At 43.5% G+C, this 23,506-nt stretch overlaps 1 protein-coding gene across 1 annotated transcript in view; it reads left to right on the forward strand.

Moving 5' to 3' along the window:
* Positions 1 to 23,506, forward strand: part of nfat5b (nuclear factor of activated T cells 5b) — a 52,909-nt gene that overhangs the window by 7,781 nt on the left and 21,622 nt on the right. The window contains exon 2 of the mRNA XM_079497650.1: positions 15,123 to 15,248. Within this exon, the coding sequence (XP_079353776.1) occupies positions 15,123 to 15,248 (126 nt within the window). The remainder of the gene's footprint in view (positions 1 to 15,122; positions 15,249 to 23,506) is intronic.

The raw sequence follows: 23,506 nt of genomic DNA on the forward strand, positions 1-23,506 counted from the left end.
TCAGAGATGCTATGAGTGATCTGGCTCTGCATTTCCTCAACAAAATGAAGAAAATTGTTGCAAAAACAAATAAAAAAAAACATCTCCTAAACATTTTGCCAAACATCACACACACTCCTATCCTCCTGGTGGAGACCTGTGCCCGGAAGGGCACTTTTTCTAGTTTGGTTTTGTGATGGTATACAGTATTGACAGAATCTGTGATGGTATACAGTATTGACAGAATCTGTGATGGTATACAGTATTGACAGAATCTGTGATGGTATACAGTATTGGCAGAATCTGTGATGGTATACAGTATTGACAGAATCTGTGATGGTATACATACAGTATTGGCAGAATCTGTGATGGTATAGTATACAGTATTGGCAGAATCTGTGATGGTATACAGTATTGGCAGAATCTGTGATGGTATACAGTATTGGCAGAATCTGTGATGGTATACAGTATTGACAGAATCTGTGATGGTATACAGTATTGACAGAATCTGTGATGGTATACAGTATTGACAGAATCTGTGATGGTATAGTATACAGTATTGACAGAATCTGTGATGGTATAGTATACAGTATTGGCAGAATCTGTGATGGTATAGTATACAGTATTGGCAGAATCTGTGATGGCATACAGTATTGACAGAATCTGTGATGGTATAGTATACAGTATTGGCAGAATCTGTGATGGTATACAGTATTGACAGAATCTGTGATGGTATACAGTATTGGCAGAATCTGTGATGGTATACAGTATTGGCAGAATCTGTGATGGTATAGTATACAGTATTGGCAGAATCTGTGATGGTATACAGTATTGGCAGAATCTGTGATGGTATACATACAGTATTGGCAGAATCTGTGATGGTATACAGTATTGACAGAATATGTGATGGTATACAGTATTGATAGAATCTGTGATGGTATACAGTATTGGCAGAATCTGTGATGGTATACAGTATTGACAGAATATGTGATGGTATACAGTATTGACAGAATCTGTGATGGTATACATACAGTATTGACAGAATATGTGATGGTATACAGTATTGACAGAATATGTGATGGTATACATACAGTATTGGCAGAATCTGGTATAGAGTATTGGCAGAATCTGTGATGGTATACAGTATTGACAGAATATGTGACAGTATTGGCAGAATCTGATGTGTTTTTGTTGGTTTGACTCATTTTGAGAGCTTTTTCAGTGTGGAATGTAAGTTAGTGAGGACTCAGGAGACCACAGTTTGGAATCCCAATTTCTCATCAATGGAGCAAAATGTCTCGCCAATATTTGAAGTTACATGGCGACGAACACAACCAAAAATGTCTGCAAAAAGTGTCATTGTACTGTGGTTAGCAACATGGCACAAGCTTGGTGATGTCATACTGTACTTTCTGAATATGTGCGTGCTAAATTACACACAGGCTTTCCTGTTGCCTCAGCAAGGTTTGGTTTTCCTGCTACCGTAAACTGGGCAGAAGTGCCAGTGTGCACACTGGACACATTGTGGAGCAATTCTCCGGTTCTAAGATGCTGTTGGAACTTGAAGTTGCGATTCTGTGTGTAATGCTGGGTGAGAGCTTGTGCTGAGGGGGGGACAGGCCTGTATTAGTTACAGTAATACATATCAGAATCCATTTTTATTTGTCACATTACAGGTTTATTATAGGTGTAAATCCGTGGGTGAAAAGCTCCATCATTGTTGTTTTCTAAGCAGCGGTTCCCAAACCTTTTGGGTTGTGCACCCCCTGTTATCTTCCGACCTAGCTGACGCACACCCTTCGATGGAAAGGAGACAGGAGACACCGAGGAGACAGCTGTCTCTCAGGTGTGAAATTACCATAGCACCACCATTATAGCCTTTTCATGTAACACACCCCCTAGAGGGCATCGGCGCACCACAGGGGGTGCACGGCACGCACCACAGTTTGGGAACTCCTGGGCTAAAGGAATATGATAGAAACTCTATGGGCTAAAGGAATATGATAGAAACTCTAGTCTCTATATCTGGATGTAAAGGTTTCTGTGAGGCATCTTTTACATATAGGCACTGCATCATTTACACGCACGCACGCATGCACGCACGCACGCACGCACACACGCATGCACGCACGCACGCACGCACGCACGCACGCACACACGCATGCACGCACGCACGCACGCACGCACGCACGCACACACGCATGCACGCACGCACGCACGCACGCACGCACACACACACACACACACACACATGTGAGACAGAATGTGCATGCATGTGTGTCTGTGTGCTTGTTCGTGTCAAAGGGCTGTCTTGTGTAAATAGTTTGAATTCCACTGCTTTCTGAGGTCTAGCTTTCATGTTAAGCCGAGTGTCCTAGTGTTCATTCTCTCCTCAATCCTCAGGTAAACACTAGATCAGATCTATAGTGTCCTAGTGTTCATTCTCTCCTCAATCCTCAGGTAAACACTAGATCAGATCTATAGTGTCCTAGTGTTCATTCTCTCCTCAATCCTCAGGTAAACACTAGATCAGATCTATAGTGTCCTAGTGTTCATTCTCTCTCAGTCCTCAGGTAAACACTAGATCAGATCTATAGTGTCCTAGTGTTCATTCTCTCCTCAATCCTCAGGTAAACACTAGATCAGATCTATAGTGTCCTAGTGTTCATTCTCTCTCTCAGTCCTCAGGTAAACACTAGATCAGATCTATAGTGTCCTAGTGTTCATTCTCTCTCTCAGTCCTCAGGTAAACACTAGATCAGATCTATAGTGTCCTAGTGTTCATTCTCTCCTCAATCCTCAGGTAAACACTAGATCAGATCTATAGTGTCCTAGTGTTCATTCTCTCTCTCAGTCCTCAGGTAAACACTAGATCAGATCTATAGTGTCCTAGTGTTCATTCTCTCCTCAATCCTCAGGTAAACACTAGATCAGATCTATCGCCTTGCTTAAAATTAAAATTAATTTGATGGAAAATTTACATTTCAATTCCAACGCTTTGTGGTTTGTGCATTAATATGGTAAATGATAGTAAAATAATCACATCTGATATAACATATAATATCTTTTTATCCATTGACATTTATATTGACAATTATGATAATAACTGATTGGCAACTTTAAAACACGCAAACATGCAATGAGTTGTTTTTCTGCAAGCAAAGATTTCTTTCCAGTTATTTGAGTCATAATGATGAAGTATAAATAATTAGGCATAACACTACATATTTAGTTGGCTGTCATGGAAGTCGCGTGCGTGCGTGCGTGCGTGCGTGTGCGCTGAAAGCAGCTACTGTAATCTGACCTCCTGAAGGTGGTCTCTGGTCACTCTGGGTCAGGGATTAGCTGGACAGAAGGAGCTGCGTGCTGCAGCGTGCCACACGTCTGAGCTTTGTGTCACACAAGTGATTTTCCTTTGCCATACAAAGCGATGGAGCGATGGTGGTGAGCACAGAAAATACACGGTCAGTGGCCGAAGACATCACTGTCGTCTGCCTTCGTTCAAAATGTACTGTGTGTGTGTGTGTGTGTGTGTGTGTGTGTGTGTGTGTGTGTGTGTGTGTGTGTGTGTGTGTGTGTGTGTGTGTGTCTGTGTCTGTGTGTGTGATAGGCTGCTCAACAGTGACACCTTAGGTCACCCACCGGTATTTCTGTTCTCAAGTGGCCATACATATCAATCAATCAATCAATCTTTATTTATATAAAAAAAACAAGAATCAAAATGCAAATAATAAAGCATCAACTACATAGTAATAGTAGAAAAACAAGAAATGATGACAGTCATATTTTTACCAGCTGTGTGGTGGTGGTCCGCCATGTATGTAATAGACGAACAACACGCATTTGAGCAGGTTGAGAAATAAAAGTGATGTGTGGTAACTGGTTAATGTCCATTTGTCCACATGGCTGTCGTTTAACCCATTTTGGGCGAGAACCCCTTTTGGTGTTTTAAACATGTTTATAATTCAGCTATTGAAAAATAGCAGATCTACAAGCTCATAGCACGCCACCGAGTGGCGTGCTATGAGCTTGTAGGTCTGCTATTTTTGAAAAGTCGTGAAAATGTGGCGCAAATCTTTGAATATATATTTCAGAGAGAACATTTTTAACTAAAGTATTGGCTTCTGGGGAGGTCCCTGGAACTACATATTTTGAGATGGGGGTCCGTGGTAGCCTGGCTAATAAGCCAGACCGAATCAGCCGTTGGCAAAAAAAAAATTGCCTGCCGGCGGATTACGGTCTGGAGAGGCTCAATTGTACGCCCATTTCCTACACCAGAGAACTGGTGTGGCCAATCGGGACACGGTATGCACTATGGGCGGGCTTTGGTACATTGACGTTCAATGCTTGAGACCTTTGACTGACAGTAGCTCTAACCAATTGCGTCAAAGAGAAAATGTTTGAACCCGCCCCCCCGGGAAACAAGATCCATACACAGCATCTCCAGACTCAAATACCACACGACTGTGATTTGAGTCTGGCTTATTAGCCAGGCTAGGTCCGTGGCCCAATAGAGATAATTCTGGGGGTCCTTGACATGAAAAATGGGTTAATCTTCACATGCATGCATGCGTGCCACACATACACACACACACACACACACACACACACACACACACACACACACACACACACACACACACACACACACACACACACACACACACACACACACAGGCAGCCAATCAGGACGATAGGTCGTCAGCACGGCAGCCAATGAGAAACATAGGTCGCTACTACAGCCAGTGGGTGTGAAAGCCAAGGCGAGAGAAAATAGACCAGCTGTGCTGCTTACACAGCAGCTGGTAAAATAGCAAAAGACATGCAACGATCTAAGTAAAAGCAATGATTGAATGAAGATTTTGTTTAACATGTCCACAGATTCAGAGAACCGTAGATCCCTCGGCAAGCTGTTCCACAGCACAGGGGCATAGTAACTAAAGGCAGCTTCTCCATATTTCTTTGTGTTTGGAGTCTCTGGAATCTCTAGGAGACCATGCAGCGCTAGAGGAGACCAGCACTAGAGGCACATACATGGAGACAATGAGACATACGGACAGACATTGCTGTTCATGGAGCGGTTTATAGGCGACGCTCAAATTACACGGGCACTTCACCTCGCAGTATCACCTCGCAGTATCAGTCACCAGTAAAAGGAACGGGTCAAAGTCAAAGTCAAAGTCGTACGATTAGTCACAGACGTTACCGCAGTGAAATTTGTTCTCCGCATTTGACCCATCTCTTGGAGCGGTGAGCCGCAGCGTGCGCCACGCTCGGGAATCATTAGTTGATTTGACCCCCAATCCAACCCTTTGATGCTGAGTGTCAAGCAGGGAGGCATTGGGTCCCATTTTTACAGTCTTTGGTATGACCCGGCCGGGGATCGAACCCTGACCTCCCAGTTTCAGGGCGGACACTCAACCACAAGGCCACTGTCGGGTCACCCGTCACGGGTGTTTTGGATGAATCTATCATGGTTAAAGTGGAGTTTGAAGTTATAATGGGTTTGTATAGGAAGGGGGCGGGGCAGCTAAAACGAATATCAAATATCTAAATACTGAATCGAGCAACTTAAAAACTGTCTTGGGGGTTCAGGTTCACGCGAGTAGACGATGAAATGACCAAAAGTATTTTTGAAAGTGATATATCCCTTTATAGGAGTAGTTCACCCAAAACATGACTTATGTTCTATCTATACAGCACCGAAGTCTGACGTCAATATCGCTAGAGGCCATATTGACGTTTGTGTAGATCGCCTCATAAGAACTGTGTTATAATAAACAAATCATCCCAGCGGTTTCACTCATATTGATATGAAGAATCAACTGACTGACAGAAAACGCTGATATTTCTAGTTTTCACTAGAAACTGACTGTATCAATTACGAGTGACCGACCCCCCCCCCCCCCCCCCCCCCCCCCGACAATATCACAGAGACATTTTTTTTTTTTTTGGACCACAATTCTTATACGAGACGATTTTAAGATGTTATTCTCCATAGAGAAGAACGTCCGCGGACCCCTTAGAACCAGCGGATGATCGAGTGACGTCAAGACTTCGGCGCTCTATTAAACACCCCATGCCTTGATTTCATGTTTTTGAGTTTTCCTTTTTTGTAAAAAACAAAACAAAACAAAACAAATGCTTGAATGAATTCAAGGCTTCATGGGGTGTGTTATTGATAGAAAATATTTTTTTGGGGTGAACCCTTTAACCGTTTCTGTCCATCCGACGTGTCAGCACGTCCTAGGCGTCCCAATCGACGCGTCCTAAAGACGTGTGAGGACGTCCTAGCGCATCCTCAATGATACAGGGCGAGATAAGAATATTCTGAATTTTTCCCTTTTTTTTATTTGTCAGTTCACCTCTCGGCTACCGTATGCTCCCGCTCTGTCCCCATGTTAGCTTATCATTGAGTTAGCCGTTAGCGCGGCGGAAAGAATGACTCGTCTCTCCTAATCCAGGGGCGCTTTCCGTGGTGTTGAAGGAATCGATATACTGGCGCTTCATTTCTGCTCCTCATCCGTCTCTCCCGCAAAATATGAACGCTTTTTGGATCATATATCGTATAAACTAAAACGATCGCAATGTAAGCCAGCTATGTAAAGTGAACTTTTTTTAGTAGATTGTTTCCGGGTCATGGCTTTCCGAGTAAAAGCGGCCATTTTGTTCCACCACGCAAAGTGTGTGTGTGTGTGTGTGTGTGTGTGTGTGTGTGTGTGTGTGTGTGTGTGTGTGTGTGTGTGTGTGTGTGTGTGTGTGTGTGTGTGTGTGTGTGTGTGTGTGTGTGTGTGTGTGTGTCTGTCTCACTCGGACACACGATATTCACAGAGAAATAACACAAACGCCAGACAAGCCGGCTGAGCTCTGACGGTTATTGCAACCCACTAGAAGTCGACACACATTGGATTTATATGCTTTATCAAGTCCCTTTGCTGACTCCAGAGTTAGGGCCGATTCATACTCCTATTTTATCGCTGTAGTGCCGAAATTATTTCGGCTCGTCAGAAAATTTCAGTAGCACCGAAGAGCCGACTTTAGGACGGTACCCGCCTCCTCCGAACCTCAAATGACGTCACATTGTAGGCTCTACCGAGCCGAACCCACTTTTATTCGGCTCTAAAATAGGAGTATGAATCGGCCCTTAGCCCGTATGTTCTGATAACTGCCTGGGCTGTCAACTAGGGTGCGTCTCTGTTTATGGTGGTGGGAGACCGTTTAGCTCCTCTAAGAGTGTTAACCCATGTTGGGCGGGAACCCCTGTTGGTGTTTTAAAGCATTATGTTATACTTTAGCTATTTTTTAAAAACCGTGAAAATGTGCCTCAAATCTTTGAGTATATATTATTACAGAGTGAACGTTTTTAACTCAAATCTTTGCTTCCGAGAGGTTCCTGGAACAACATATTTTCAGATGGGGGTCGGCGGCCAATTTCATTTTTGGGGGTCCTCGACATGAAATATTGAGCACCACTGATACAGAAACATGAGGTTTTTCAGAAAACTGTCAAGATTTAGAAGACATTTTTTAAATTTCGACGTCAGGCCAAAATGGGTTAAACATATTTGGTTGTCTAGTGCCTCTCATCTATCGTGGACAAAACCCAAAGTGGTTCACAAAAAAAAGACATGTTTTTCCATTACACTTTATATTACACAGTAAAGTTGACTCTGCAAATGTAAAAATGCAACCAAATGGATATTGTTTATGCACACTCAGAGTTAAAATTAAAATGTTACATTGTAGCCGTTAGCCTCACATGTGTTGCTGTGATTTGTGTTTTCACAATCATTTCCTGCTGTGGTAATTAATCTTAACCAGAGATGCGTCATCGTCAGGCATTCATTTTGTCAAAACATGTCAATTTGCGACGTTGGGCAAGTTGTAAAATGCAGCACCAGTTGTAGAAACAAATCTCAGCCATCACTTTTGATGTCATGGTTGAACATGTATCTCTCCCATGGATCTTAAATGTCAAAATATAAACCATTTGCAGCCAGTGCACTAATTGCTGGTATCACAATGAACCTGGAGGGCTTGTTGAGATGTTACCATCCCTATAGGCGCATGGCACTGAGAACCTGATACGAATGGGCAAAATTACCGTGCAGATATTTTTCAACAGCTTTGGGATACCTTTACACATTGTTGGGTGGCACAGAATGAGGTGAAGATTTAACCCTTTGGTTGCTTCAATAGATTTTTTGATACATGAGGAGGATTCTGCAACGGTGTTGTTGTAACAGTATCCCACAACAGTTTGTTAAACTTAATAGACATTGCGTTTTTGCTAATTTTCTCCACGTCGTCTCATGAGAGGAGCTAATATCTAGAGAGAGAAAGTGGTTCCCTGGTCCATGTTGCTATGGAGTCCCTGGCAGCCCTCATGTAGGCTTGGCTGTAAACATATCAGGGTTGTTGTAGATGGCTTGCCGCAGGTGCCAGCCCTTTTGAATGAGCTTCTCTCTGCTTGGGAGTACTCGTCAAACGTGCTGCTGTCACAAGGTGAGCTTTATATTCTCGTCCTTCCCTCTTCCCTCACGGTTCAGTGGCGCCTCACCAGTCAACCACACACGGTGTTTCCCACCAAGTGTACCCTATATAAACCACTCAGGCGGTAGATACTTCTGTCAACGGCTTCATTTCTGCTCTACGGGCGTCCTCATGACAATACCACTAACCTGCTGAACAAGTTGAAGTAGTGAAAAGGGTCCACACACAGGCACAGTAAACAAGACAGTGAAGGGAGGAGGGGGTGGAGTGGAGGAGGGGGGCAGAGGGGGAGTTAACAGTCACTCAGTGCCACGCCCCCAGGTGCCAAGGCCAGTAAGAGGAGGGGGGGCAGAGGGGGAGTTAACAGTCACTCGGTGCCACGCCCCCAGGTGCCAAGGCCAGTAAGAGCAAGCAGCAGGAATGTGAGGGAAATGAATGGGAGTGTTAAGTCCTTGCCTTTTCACAGGGTGAGTGCTTTCTCTTTTCACCTTTTTAGTCTTCCATTACTTACTATATAATGTGAACAGAAGTGGCGGTCAGGATTTGTTGGTTATGGAGGATATTTTACCGTGGGGTTTTAATCGTGGTTAGTCTTGTGTACAATTTCCAACACAGAGCACAAATTGTATGTGTATTTGGTTTGGGTATTTGTTCTTGTTTACATATTCATGGAAATGGAAATTGGACTGCTCACACTGCAGGCTACACATTTTCATGTTGACGCCAGACAACATTTATCCACATTTATGTTATGTTAGTAGAAAACAGTCATTTTATCTGAAAATCTGCACCACAAGCTCATTTCATCAATGTGGGCTTTTTGAGTGAAGATTTGATGATAAATAAAAACGAGATGCTGTCCGCAGTGCTCTCTTCGTTAGGTTGTCACTATGCAAAACACGACTGCAATCTGAGGTCTGTCCAAATCACAACATCACGTGAGGCGGGGCAGTGTGTTTATTTTCCCAGCTAATGATGTTGACCATGTATTTTTTTCCCCCCGTAATGTGAAAGAGGCCGTGTTTTCTAAATGCACAAAGAAAGAACTGTATTCTTGTCTGCCACTGGGTAGACAAATATGCAGCATAATGGGAATTCTCACTCTTTATAAAAGTTGTGGGACTTACTGTGGAAACACTTTGAACAGGCCAGCCAGTGATTCGAGCAGCAGCTCTGTGAGAGCTAGAGTACATATTTTCTGTCTGTGTGGTTGGCAATCTGTTTACTGGAAGGGCTGCTCACTCACAGTCACAGCACATGTTTCCGCATGTGCAGTCAGTCATTTAGCCGAGGGAGGACTTGTAACTGTAGATGAGGGGACAGAGACACAAAAGAAATGTGCGTAGGTATGTGTGCATAGTGCATAGTATACTATACATACAGTATAGTAAAGCACAAGACACATACAGTATGTGTTGAGTTGAGTTTCTTTGAATTTCTTAGCAAATAACCCAACATGACCACACTAGGAGGCCTCATGTGTTTGGTTAGAGGAGTTTGCCGAGTCCATATTTAAGCTCCTATGCTGGGAACCAGTGTTCTGTACTCATCCAAACAGTTTGAAACTAAAGGGCTTAGGGACTGAAGAGGCAGCATGGGGCTAGTTTCAGTAAGTTCCAGGTTTGTCTGTTGTACACAGCCAGTGGTAACAATGGGAGGGTTAAGTATCCGATACACACCAAACCCTGGGACTCAGCTGCAAGTAATTAAAGCTGGCAGTTGGCAGAGAGTCAGGCGACTGTAATGGCCGCTGTAAGTTCATACCATAATATTTGGATGATGAATCGGCCTTCTAGTAAAAGTGTTGTCGTGTTGTTGACCTAAGGCTTTCTCCCCTGCCTGTGTCCTGCCGGCCCCGAGGGGAGACAGGGAGAGGGGAGAGAGAAAGGCTTTTGTGCAGCCCTGCTCCCTCTACTGTAATGAGATCTGCTATTTATTTGGCATGCCAGGACTTTTGCCTTGACCTGCGTAGTCTTGTTTTACTGTACCACTTCTCCATACAGTTCAGTTCTCCCTAAGGTGCATTAATACAGATCCCAAAACTATTCTCTATACAGTTCAGTTTTCCCTAAGGTGCATACAGATCCCAAAAGTATTCTCTATACAGTTCAGTTCTCCCTGAGGTGCATACAGATCCCAAAACTATTCTCTATACAGTTCAGTTCTCCCTAAGGTGCATACAGATCCCAAAACTATTCTCTATACAGTTCAGTTTTCCCTGAGGTGCATACAGATCCCAAAACTATTCTCTATACAGTTCTGTTTTCACTGAGGTGCATACAGATCCCAAAACTATTCTCCATACAGTTCAGTTTTCCCTAAGGTGCATACAGATCCCAAAACTATTCTCTATACAGTTCAGTTTTCCCTGAGGTGCATACAGATCCCAAAACTACTCTCTATACAGTTCAGTTCTCCCTGAGGTGCATACAGATCCCAAAACTATTCTCTATACAGTTCAGTTCTCCCTAAGGTGCATACAGATCCCAAAACTACTCTCTATACAGTTCAGTTCTCCCTGAGGTGCATACAGATCCCAAAACTATTCTCTATACAGTTCAGTTTTCCCTGAGGTGCATACAGATCCCAAAACTATTCTCTATACAGTTCAGTTTTCCCTGAGGTGCATACAGATCCCAAAACTATTCTCTATACAGTTCAGTTTTCCCTAAGGTGCATTAATACAGATCCCAAAACTCCAATGAAATGGATAACCTTTAGGGAGCTCCGATGCCTCCATTGCCTTGAGTTTGGAAATACATATTGAGGTATTGGGGTAATGCATTCATAAAGATCTGGATTAGAGATTAGTTTGAGGCATAAGGTTTATAGGGAAAAATTAATTTCTAGACCACCAACCGGATTATGTCCGACATCACCGATCTGTGTATTCAAGTTGCAAATTACTCTTGTTCTACCGTTCTTTATTAGCGACACTCGAATTATGGAGAACCTGTAGTAACCTAAGTAAATCATGCTTAAACGGTTAAACCTAACCTTATTCCCAACCTTAAGCTCAGTAAAACTATGCCTAAACCTAACCCTATACCTAAACTTAACCCCAGTAAAACTATGCCTAACCCTAAACTTTTTTATAACCTTATTCTCAGTAAAACAAAATAAAGAATACCACAACCGTGGGAAAAATCGAGGGGCGAGATGGTTTAGGGGCGACCGTACCTGATACTGTCAGAAACACCAGCCTGATCACACAGAAATACGTACGATATGTACGGAATTGCAATTCCGTACATACACGACTAGAAAACCCCAAAATCCGTACATACACATATATGACACTACTACTGTTTTGACCGCGATGGAGGCGTGGCTTTCACTAGTGAGGAAGTGCTATTTCACCATGGCTGGTTCGGGCTGCCTCAAAGTGATCGCAAACAGCTGATCCTTACTTAATTTCGTTCCTAGCGTTGATAAATGTGACGGCTGAAATCAATCTGGCACGCCCTATAAAATCAAGCCTCACCCTCGTTTTTGCGACGTGAACAACTGCAATACGACCAACATATGGAAACCATAGTTACATGATGGAAAAAGCCAATAAGAAAGTTTCCCCCGCTTGCCTTTCTGCCCGCCTCACCCCCCTCTCACACACACACGCACGCACGCACACACACACACACAACTTGCAAGCCCAACTCAATGGTGTGTTGTATCTTAAATAAATAAAGATATACCGGTATTTGAACGAACACCTGTATGAATTAAATAATATAGGCCTACCCTACACGTTGTCTGTTTCCCTCTAGCCTCACTTGCCTGGCTGTCATGTCCACACAAGCACGCACACGCACGCACCTCAAGTCTACATGAGACATCACATCGCCATGAATGGAATACGTTTGTAGGCTACTATATTAATTTGACCCATTCGTGCAGAGTGCAGCAGTCATGTACTTTAGGTAGGCGAAGGCGATCCCAGCACTCACTGCTGTGAGTGCTGTGGGTGAGTGATGCCTGCACCGCAGTGACCGCACGTTAATGAGAGATAGCCTGGCATAATCAACGTTTATGGAGTGATTGATGAATGAATCATGAACATATGGATGAAGGCTGGTGTGTGCTGGTATGTGCTGGTGATGGAGATGGAGATCTCTGTAACCTTTTGTCCATGTCTTTTTTATGCCCAGATATCGATTGGTCGGATGGTTACACACAGAGATTACACACACTCACCTGCAGACGCACAGATATTTGCGTATTTTATAGTTAGATTGTCACCCTTTCCCAGCAGAAAGAGATGATAGCAACAATGCCAGAGCTACAATAAAGGGGTTGGTGCATATAGTATTACTCTGGTGATGTTGCCTATCCAATAAGCAATGAATCCTATGTAGTTTACACTTTACAGCAATCAATGTCATTAACAACAATAACATAACGTAAACTCATTGCTTACGGTCTTCTTGCCGGAATGTAACTGTAGCAGGTTAGTCGAAATGGATCAATGGAAGCGTTAGTAGAGTTAGTAGAGTTAGTAGACCACCTCCAACCACTAAATGTGCTAGTTGTATAATATTCTCTACCGTCGTGATTGGTTAAAATAATGTTTTATTAATTCAAATGCATCCCAGATTTCAGCTTTTAACTGAGAAAACGACGAGGCTTTCGAAGGACGATTTGTATTTCTCAGAAAAGCAGTTGTCAATTAGTGGTCAATTTTGCCATCAATCTTTTCCTCCCTCTCTCCTCCCTCAGAGTCAGTGTATGACCTTCTTCCTCCCTCTCTCCTCCCTCAGAGTCAGTGTATGACCTTCTTCCTCCCTCTCTCCTCCCTCAGAGTCAGTGTATGACCTTCTTCCCTCCCTCTCTCCTCCCTCAGAGTCAGTGTATGACCTTCTTCCTCCCTCTCTCCTCCCTCAGAGTCAGTGTATGACCTTCTTCCCTCCCTCTCTCCTCCCTCAGAGTCAGTGTATGACCTTCTTCCTCCCTCTCTCCTCCCTCAGAGTCAGTGTATGACCTTCCTCCCTCTCTCCTCCCTCAGAATCAGTGTATGACTTTCCTCCCTCTCTCCTCCCTCAGAATCAGTGTATGACTTTCCTCCCTCTCTCCTCCCTCAGAGTCAGTGTATGACCTTCTTCCTCCCTCTCTCCTCCCTCAGAGTCAGTGTATGACCTTCTTCCTCCCTCTCTCCTCCCTCAGAGTCAGTGTATGACCTTCTTCCTCCCTCTCTCCTCCCTCAGAGTCAGTGTATGACCTTCTTCCTCCCTCTCCTCCCTCAGAGTCAGTGTATGACCTTCTTCCTCCCTCTCTCCTCCCTCAGAGTCAGTGTATGACCTTCTTCCTCCCTCTCTCCTCCCTCAGAGTCAGTGTATGACCTTCTTCCTCCCTCCCTCCTCCCTCAGAGTCAGTGTATGACCTTCTTCCTCCCTCCCTCCTCCCTCAGAGTCAGTGTATGACCCTCTTCCTCCCTCTCTCCTCCCTCAGAGTCAGTGTATGACCTTCTTCCTCCCTCTCTCCTCCCTCAGAGTCAGTGTATGACCTTCTTCCTCCCTCTCTCCTCCCTCAGAGTCAGTGTATGACCTTCGTCCTCCCTCTCTCCTCCCTCAGAGACAGAGTCAGTGTATGACCTTCTTCCTCTCTCTCTCCTCCCTCAGAGTCAGTGTATGACCTTCTTCCTCCCTCTCTCCTCCCTCAGAGTCAGTGTATGACCTTCCTCCTCCCTCTCTCCTCCCTCAGAGTCAGTGTATGACCTTCTTCCTCCCTCTCTCCTCCCTCAGAGTCAGTGTATGACCTTCTTCCTCCCTCTCTCCTCCCTCAGAGTCAGTGTATGACCTTCTTCCTCCCTCTCTCCTCCCTCAGAATCAGTGTATGACCTTCTTCCTCCCTCTCTCTCCCTCAGAGTCAGTATATGACCTTCTTCCTCCCTCTCTCCTCCCTCAGAATCAGTGTATGACCTTCCTCCCGCTCTCCTCCCTCAGAGTCAGTGTATGACCTTCCTCTCTCCTCCCTCAGAGTCAGTGTATGACCTTCTTCCTCCCTCTCTCCTCCCTCAGAGTCAGTGTATGACCTTCTTCCTCCCTCTCTCCTCCCTCAGAGTCAGTGTATGACCTTCTTCCTCCCTCTCTCCTCCCTCAGAGTCAGTGTATGACCTTCCTCCTCCCTCTCTCCTCCCTCAGAGTCAGTGTATGACCTTCTTCCTCCCTCTCTCCTCCCTCAGAGTCAGTGTATGACCTTCTTCCTCCCTCTCTCCTCCCTCAGAGTCAGTGTATGACCTTCTTCCTCCCTCAGAGTCAGTGTATGACCTTCTTCCTCCCTCTCTCCTCCCTCAGAGTCAGTGTATGACCTTCTTCCTCCCTCTCTCCTCCCTCAGAGTCAGTGTATGACCTTCTTCCTCCTCCCTCTCTCCTCCCTCAGAGTCAGTGTATGACCTTCTTCCTCCCTCTCTCCTCCCTCAGAGTCAGTGTATGACCTTCCTCTCTCCTCCCTCAGTCAGTGTATGACCTTCTTCCTCCCTCTCTCCTCCCTCAGAGTCAGTGTATGACCTTCTTCCTCCCTCTCTCCTCCCTCAGAGTCAGTGTATGACCTTCTTCCTCCCTCTCTCCTCCCTCAGAATCAGTGTATGACCTTCCTCCCTCTCTCCTCCCTCAGAGTCAGTGTATGACCTTCTTCCTCCCTCTCTCCTCCCTCAGAGTCAGTGTATGACCTTCTTCCCAGAGAGTTGCAGTTGCCGTCCTCCTCTCAGCAGAACCACACCGCCATGAGCCAGAAGAGTGGTGGAGAGGCGGGGCCTCCTCCCTCAGCTGCGCTTGCATCAGGTAAGCTCCTCCCACTGAGTGACCCCCACCCCCCACGGTGACAGTGAGCAGTGCTGGTAATATCCTGTTGCCTGGAGTCTAAACTTCTTTAGGCCACCTACGAGACTATTGCACAACGGGCATTAGCATTTAGCAATCAGTTTGTACTTGTAGATGGGCACACGCATGCAGGGTGTAGAGGCAAGACAGCCATTACTATGCATTGGATGGGGCCTCATATTGGGGAAAAAATGGGGAAACAAGATGCTGATGACTTTTTGAGTTAACCCATTTTGGGCGGGAACCCCTTTTGGTGTTAGCATTATGTTATGCTTTAGCTATTGAAAAATAGCAGATCTAGGTCTGCTATTTTAGAAAAATCGAAGAACGACTGACATAGAAACATAGCTTTTTCAGAAAACTGTCAAACAGACATTTTTAGAATCTGATCTCAGGTCAAAATGGGTTAAATGCCCTCTCCCAGGGGCTGATGTTGACCTTCAAGTCACCTGCACATGACAGAAAGGATCACACTTGCATCTAAGGGGCTGAAATTAGGTTTAACTTTGGTTTGATATGCCTAGGATTACGAATGTAATTTTCAAGTATACATAATCAGCAGTACCACTGAACCAGTGCTTGTTGTAACCAGCTTCGTTAAAGGACAACTTCACCACTTTTCAACTTCTCTTCATATAATTGGTCCCCACTAATGTTCATGATAAAATACCACAATTCTTTTTCTACTTAGTCTGTGTCTCATAGGAGGGCTGTTGGCAGTTCAGAAACCTGTCCACCAGTGACTTTTTAAACAAGATTTAAAAATATATATATTTTGGATTTTTATTATTGTGAGAACGATGGCTTCCATTATCGCATTGCAACTTTTCAGGAATAGAAAGCTGCAGTTTCTATTAGCTTGGATTCCCCATTGATGATGTCACTGGTGGACGGGTTTCTGAACTGCCCACAGCCCTCCCATGAGACACAGACCGAGTAGAAAATGGCATTTTATCATGAACATTAGTGAGGAGTGAGGACCAATTATATGAAGCTAGGTTGAATAGTGGCTAAGTGGTCCTTTAAGTTAAGAGGTTTCACAAAAAATGAGCAGTTGGCTGGTTTTATGCAAAAGGAGAAAACAATTATGAGATCACACATGGCATACAAGTTTACTTGAAACTTTACAGTATATATTATAAAAATTAGGGCTAGGACATAAAATACGATATGTCGTTCTTCCGCATGCTGTCGATACACTAGCACCAAGTATTAATATTTTATTACAACACGCAGGTCCTCTATATTATGGATTAAAGGTGTAGTGAAATGAAAAATACGTTTTTCACACTTTTAGACCATATCCGTGGTCATCATATGGGCATACCTAACAAAAAAAAATGGGCAAATTCTCATTTCTATGTGTTTTTATATCAAAAGTCCATAAATATATATTTTTTATTACTTCCTGAAAACTAAAACGTGCTGCGTGATGACGTGTCGAGGCCCACATCGATAAAAGCCAATAAAAATGAAGCTCACCCGTTTAATTCCCCATATGTGCGCATCCGTGCAGCACAGCTGCTATTGATTACAGAAATCCTCCGTTTTTATTCCCATTCAAGATAACATCCAGACAGTGTATTACTCGGTTTCAACTTAATCATCACGCTAAAATATGTATCTGAAAACATTATAGGGTAGAAATAAGCCACATAACAGTAAACTGGTACAGCTGGCCGTCTATCTGATTTGTAAACAAACACACAGCATGCGCTGCTGCGTATAGCATAGCTACCGTCCCTAGCTACCGTCCCATCGCCTGAATGATGCGACGCTCTGATTGGTTCAGAAACTTCAGACCGGTGTTTCAACTTGAAACCGTTTGAAACTTAAAAATAAAAGTCCACCATTTCCGTTGCACTGCACCTTTAAGCGTAAACTTGAGGCACAACACCACTGCATTTGAGCAGCACGCAGTCGCAGTAGCTATACTGGTCATCCTCTCAGCAGTCGCAGTAGCTACTGATCATCCTCAGCCCAGATAGCTACTGATCATCCTCTCAGCCCAGGTATAATTTGCAAACAGGCTGCGCAATTTCAGAGGATAAACATAGAACAGAAAAACAAACCAACCAACCAACCCTAGTCAACCAATCCAGCTAATATAGGTTGCTGGCTGGCGGAGATGAATTACAAACCTTGCCGTTTCCTTTCCATATCCTTGCATCTCTGTTCTCGTAACATGAGTGCTCACCACAACTTGCTCTGTCTGCGCTTCACAGTTAACGCTGTGGTATTTTATTAAACACTCTCAATAGCAAGGCATGTCATTAAAAAGTGATCCCGTCTCTGCAGCAACAAGTTAATCTCTCTCTACTCACGTGCATACGGTTCTTTATTTTTCTTTTGTGAGGGCAGTGGTCATTGTTTCATGTACGATTGGTCAGTCTGTGATGTTCAATGAAGAATCTATTAGGCTTGTATGTCAATTCTATGAATACATTTAATACATAATTCCTGCTTTCTTACTTCAGTTTGAGTTACACAGATATTGTGATGTATGATAGATGAGATTTCTTGCGATATATATCGATTATAGGAGATCATGTATCTGCTATAATGTGGAAATAATCGGAAATATCACAGTATCGTATTGTGAGTTACTCGTATCATCCCACCCCTATTAAAATGTGCACTGTCTCTTTAAAGTATTCTAAAAATACAATACCGGTATGCTGTATATACATTATGTTGTACACAGTATGGGTGTTAAGCGTCATAAATCACAGGATAGTGCTGAGCTGAGATCATTGACTGTACCTTCATTTCTTACAATGATTTATGGCTCCGTCAGACCTGAGAACATCGTGTTCTAACCTCTAAATTATGCATTATATACTTGAGAAATTATACCCCAGTACAGACTTTGGCTTCTCAAGCAGAATTATGACCATGTCCGAATACTTTTAAACTCATTAAGGGGATCAATACGAACCTCCTGATTAATTCAAGTAATTTGGAATATTATTTTGTATTAAACGTTATGACTAAAATCGTCCAAATTAAATTGCTAACAATATCATCTTGGGACAAGTCAAGTCTGAAGCTATTTTCTTTAGTCCCAACCCCTCCCCGAGAGTTCAACGGAATAGTTTAGAATGAATCCATTGTTCTTGGTCAAATCAGAGTTTAGTTTAGTTTATTTGATCATCCTTCAGTTTCAAATACAATATTTAAAGACAATGAATGGAAGCTGTTACAAAAACAAAACAAAACATGAAGATGATCAAAAGGAGTAGGCAGAAGCTAAAAGCTTATAAATGCCTATCCTACTTACAACAGAACATGATTCGTAATACTCATTACATTAACATTAACAGATTCACAAAACAAAAGTCAGAAAACATGGACATTCAAAATGCAAATCACTTTAGCCATTTCTTCTCTAAGTAAGTAGCCTTGCCGAGCCATGAGGCCCATAGGGCAGGAGCCTATCTCCTGTTTCTGTAGCGTGAGGCAGCTTGATGTACAAGTACACCCCCTGGACATGACGCTAGTATGTCGCAGGGACTTACCCCCAATCCAACCCTTGATGCCGAGTGTCAAGCAGGGAGGCACTGGGTCCCATTTTTAGAGTCTTTGGTATGACCCGGCCGGGGATTGAACCCCAACCTCCCAGTCTCAGGGCGGACACTCTAACCACAAGGCCACTGAACTGGTATTTCTTCTCTGCCCCTTATGAAATGACCCAGGCTTTAGTGAGTTTCTGTAGGAGAAGCCTCAGAGTCAGTGCCATACTGCAGCCATTTGCAGGCCTCTGACCTGGTGGGACATAATGGGCTGTAGCACAATGAAGGTGACGTATATTTCAGTTTTAAAGGCAAATTCCAGACAAGCAGTTTTTTTGTCAGGTGAAACCTGACTAATGAAAGCTCATGAAATGTAAAGGACCTAGTCATCAATGGACCTAGTCATCAATGGATGATATTGTTAGCAATTTAATTGGACGATTTTAGTCATAACGTTTAATACAAAATAATATTCCAAATTACTTGAATTAATCAGGAGGTTCGTATTGATCCCCTTAATGAGTTTAAAAGTATTCGGACATGGTCATAATTCTGCTTGAGAAGCCAAAGTCTGTTTAACTGTAACCTGACTGCTTGCCCAAATGCTGCACTGCATGCTGGGTGAGATTTGAACCACTGTTTTTAGCCACCACCTGCCTGCTGTCGATGCTACTGCTATTCATAGATTCACCTTTGCAGTAGCAGACAGAGCAACCTTGTGACAATACAGATTGTTTGAAATAGAACTGTTCTCTTACACAACGTTTTGCTCCAGTCTGTCATTTATGATCTTTGTTTTATTTCAAGCATTAGCCTTAATTGTTGTTGTTGTTTTTTGCTGCCCCTGCTATCACGGTCGGCGGCCAAACACATATATTTTTGGGGGTCCTTGACATGAAAATGTTTGAGAACGACTCACATAGAAACATGAGGTTTTTCAGAAAACTGTCAGGATTTAGAAGACATTTGTAGAATCGTTCCGAGGTCAAAATGGGTTAAAACAAAAAGTGCTTTGTGAAAAGGTTACTCAGGAAGAAGAACCCATAGATCAGCTTCAATGTTAGTGTTCCAGTTCCAGTTTTGTCTGCTCAGTCATGACCTGTTTATCCTGTATGGGTTTTCTCTCCTGATTGGATAAAATTGGTATCCTGGCCTGAAAAGAGGGCGTCTTTTAAATTGAATATGTAATCTTTCAATATTGAATCAAGCAACTTAAAGGAGAATTCCATGCTAGAAGTCTTTCTTACCTTTCTTACCTTTCTTTGTAGTCGTTACGTCCCCACCAAAGAGGTCCTGGTGTTTTTTTGTGCAAAAACTCCTTATTGGCTATTTCCCCTACCATAAGCCCTCAATGAATTGTATTGAATTGAATGGGAATTGAATGGGGCTATGGGGTGTTGTGCTAATTTGCTTATTTCCATCGAAATAATGGGGGGGGGGGGATTCTCCTTTTAGGCTAGTGGTTTAGATGTTGGCTTTCCACATGTGAGACCTGGGTTCGAATCTCAGGCGTTACACGGCTACACGCGCATCTTGTCCTGTACAAGCTTCTGCCTTTCCTTCCCGTTGTCATATTGGCATTATGTTGAGCACTCGAGTCCGGCTCTGCTCTGTGCCTCACTCCTGAATAGGGTCTATAAGTCAGTGCCTCAGCCAAGTTTCTGCCTGCTGGACTGTCTCGGCTGCCCCCCACTTACTCCCCGTCCTCACAATGATCCTGACACTGAGGTGTAGCTGGAGCTGGTTTTCTTGTGCCCATGCCACGATGAACCTGGCGAGCTGAATGGAACTGTGTTCTTCAGGCTGCAATGGGCTCTATGCACACAGAATAACTCGTCCTACTTCCGGGCCCCTTCCCTTAACTTCCTTAGGTGTTACCAATGATACTAATTAAGGCTCTGTTCCATTTAGTGTACAGTGGTTCTTGAACCTTTTTATTTCAAGGACCCCAATAACTCTCTGACTGTACAAACGGAACCAAACGGATTTGGTTCCATTTGTATACTTTCAGTTACAGACCTGGGCGGGGACCATTTGGATCCCCATGGGCACACTTTAGCCGACAGCCGCGGACAGAAGAAGCTGTATTTTACGTCATTTCCAAGTTTTTAGACAGCTGGTGGATGGAAAAGAAGCTCCACCCCCGCGGCTGACTGCTGCGGAGGAGAGCATTTCCGGGAATCTGTCCGTCGCGGCAGTCAGCCACGGGAGTGGAGCTTCTTTTCCATCCACCAGCTGTCTAATAACTCTGAAATGACGTAAAACACAGCTTCTTCTGTCTGCGGCTGTCCGCTAAAGTCTGCCCATGCAGACTCAAGGACACTTTGAGACCCACCCAGAGTGTTTCTAGTGAGCACACTATCAGCACCCTGACTCTGTTTGACCCATAGACTTATATATAATAGAGACTTCTCCTCTCATCCACTTGCATTGAGTTGCTCACCCAGTGCATGAGGCGATCTTCCGGTTTGGAACAGAGTGCATTCTGGGATTGGAATTGGCCCATACGTGAACGCGCTGGGCCGTTCATAGCATAGCGCACGTTCACGTATGGAGCATATAGTGCGTGTTCACGTAGTGCCGCTCGAAGCTGCAATACCACTTTCGGCCACCATGTCTTCCATACTTCCTCTTAGTGATGTCTCTATTATCTTATAACTCTATTCTATGGTTTGACCAGAATGGAACAGAGCCTTCATTAGTATCACTGGTAACACCTGTGAAGGAAGTAGGGAAGGAGGCCAAGTTCTTTCCAAAATGACGTATGTGCATAGAGCCCATTGAAGACCTTAAGACTCTTCACTGGTTGTCCTCCCCCGGCAGAGGCCCCCAGGGTGTTGCCCCTGGTTGTCCTCCCCCGGGCAGAGGCCCCCAGGGAGGGTGTTGGGGCCCCCCAGGGTGTTTTATGGGATCTGGTTTTCTCCCAACCTGAAGAGGAACTTGTCAGTGAACGTCCCTCTAAAAAACAAAGACTTGGCTGAAAGACTATTATACAACCTATACTTTGAAATAGTATGCATGGACACGGACGAAGCTTTCTGTTTGCTTTCTGTATTCATTTGATTCCGTCTGTCTTTGTGCATGTTTTCCGAAATCTTACGGATGTAGTAGAAACTGAGCAGTACCACCGGAAATCAACTGTAGATCTCTTGAGACGAGAAACACTTTAAAATAACTTTAGTCAGAAACTTGTCTATTCCAACAACAGAGTAAAACATTGAAATGTTTATTGTACTATTACATTTACGTTTGTTTTATTTTCTTTACAGGCCTGCAGTTGTACATGAGCTTAATTTACAAGTGCCCAATCCTCTGCAAAGAGGCAATGAGACAACAACAGATTGAGAGGGCAGATTAGTTTAGCAGTTGCAGTTCTACCTTTGTGTTTTCTGCCGACTGTAGCACCTTTAATGGAAGATATCTTTATGGCCTTCATTTTGTTCAGACCAAAACATGTTTTGTTTGGTTGGGCATGTTGTAACCAACATTGCTGCTAGCTACAGTACCATCTGTGGTTTATGCAATCCAGCCACAAGCAGCAGCATTTAATTCACATAGGATTTACAGTACTGTACATGCTCGAATCTGTATATTTGGTGTTTAACCCAACAGTTGATGAAAGCAGAGTAACTAGGAACATCTTTGTCCTGTGATAGCAGTTGAAAAGAATAACTATTTGTTAATCTGTTTCGATTCATGATCATCTTCATAGAGATTGGTTAATTCTTAATCATTTTCTAGCAGCAAATAATTAGTTGTAGCTGCATTTATAGTGAGGTATTTCTTGTGTACAGAATGTTGCATTTAAATATATCATGTAATCTGAATTTGTAGCACAAATACACATTAAAACAGTAACCTTCAGAGAAAGAAAAAGTAGTGTTCTCTGTATTCAAGAACACACACACACACACACACACACACACACACACACACACACACACACACACACACACACACACACACACACACACACACACACACACACACACACACACACACACACACACACACACACACACTTTTTAACATATTCACATCAAGTGTGAATACAAGGTGTGCCGTTTTCTTTTTTTTTCCCACCCCGCACAGAGCCAAGAACACTCGTCTTTTTATTGAGTCACAACTCGCTCAAATCTCGCCCAGTTGTAAAGATTCGATATGAAATTAGGGCTTTTGTTTGGTATATAGATCGTTTGGTATATAGATGTTTGGTATGTTTGGTATATAGATGTTTGGTGTATAGATGTTTGGTATATAGATGTTTGGTATATAGATCGTTTGTTATATAGATCGTTTGGTATATAGATTGTTTGGTATATAGATGTTTGGTATGTTTGGTATATAGATGTTTGGTGTATAGATGTTTGGTATATAGATGTTTGGTATATAGATCGTTTGGTATATAGATCGTTTGGTATATAGATCGTTTGGTATATAGATCGTTTGGTATATAGATCGTTTGGTATATAGATGGTGCGTGGAGGCCGTCTCTACGGAACGGTATGGGGCGAAAGGGAAAGTTCGGTAGGTCGGATTAAACCCCACTTGCTGCGCTGGTGATGAACTAAACGAGCAAATGGAACCGCGCACGCCCCACAATGCCTGGGACAACTAACTTCTTTGACTATACAATTATATAAATGGCAGGCACTCACTTCTGCTGATTATAGGAAAATTACAAAGAGATGCAAAAGGAGCATAAGG

This window comes from Electrona antarctica, assembly GCF_951216825.1.
Source record: "Electrona antarctica genome assembly, chromosome: 3".
NCBI lineage: Eukaryota > Metazoa > Chordata > Actinopteri > Myctophiformes > Myctophidae > Electrona > Electrona antarctica.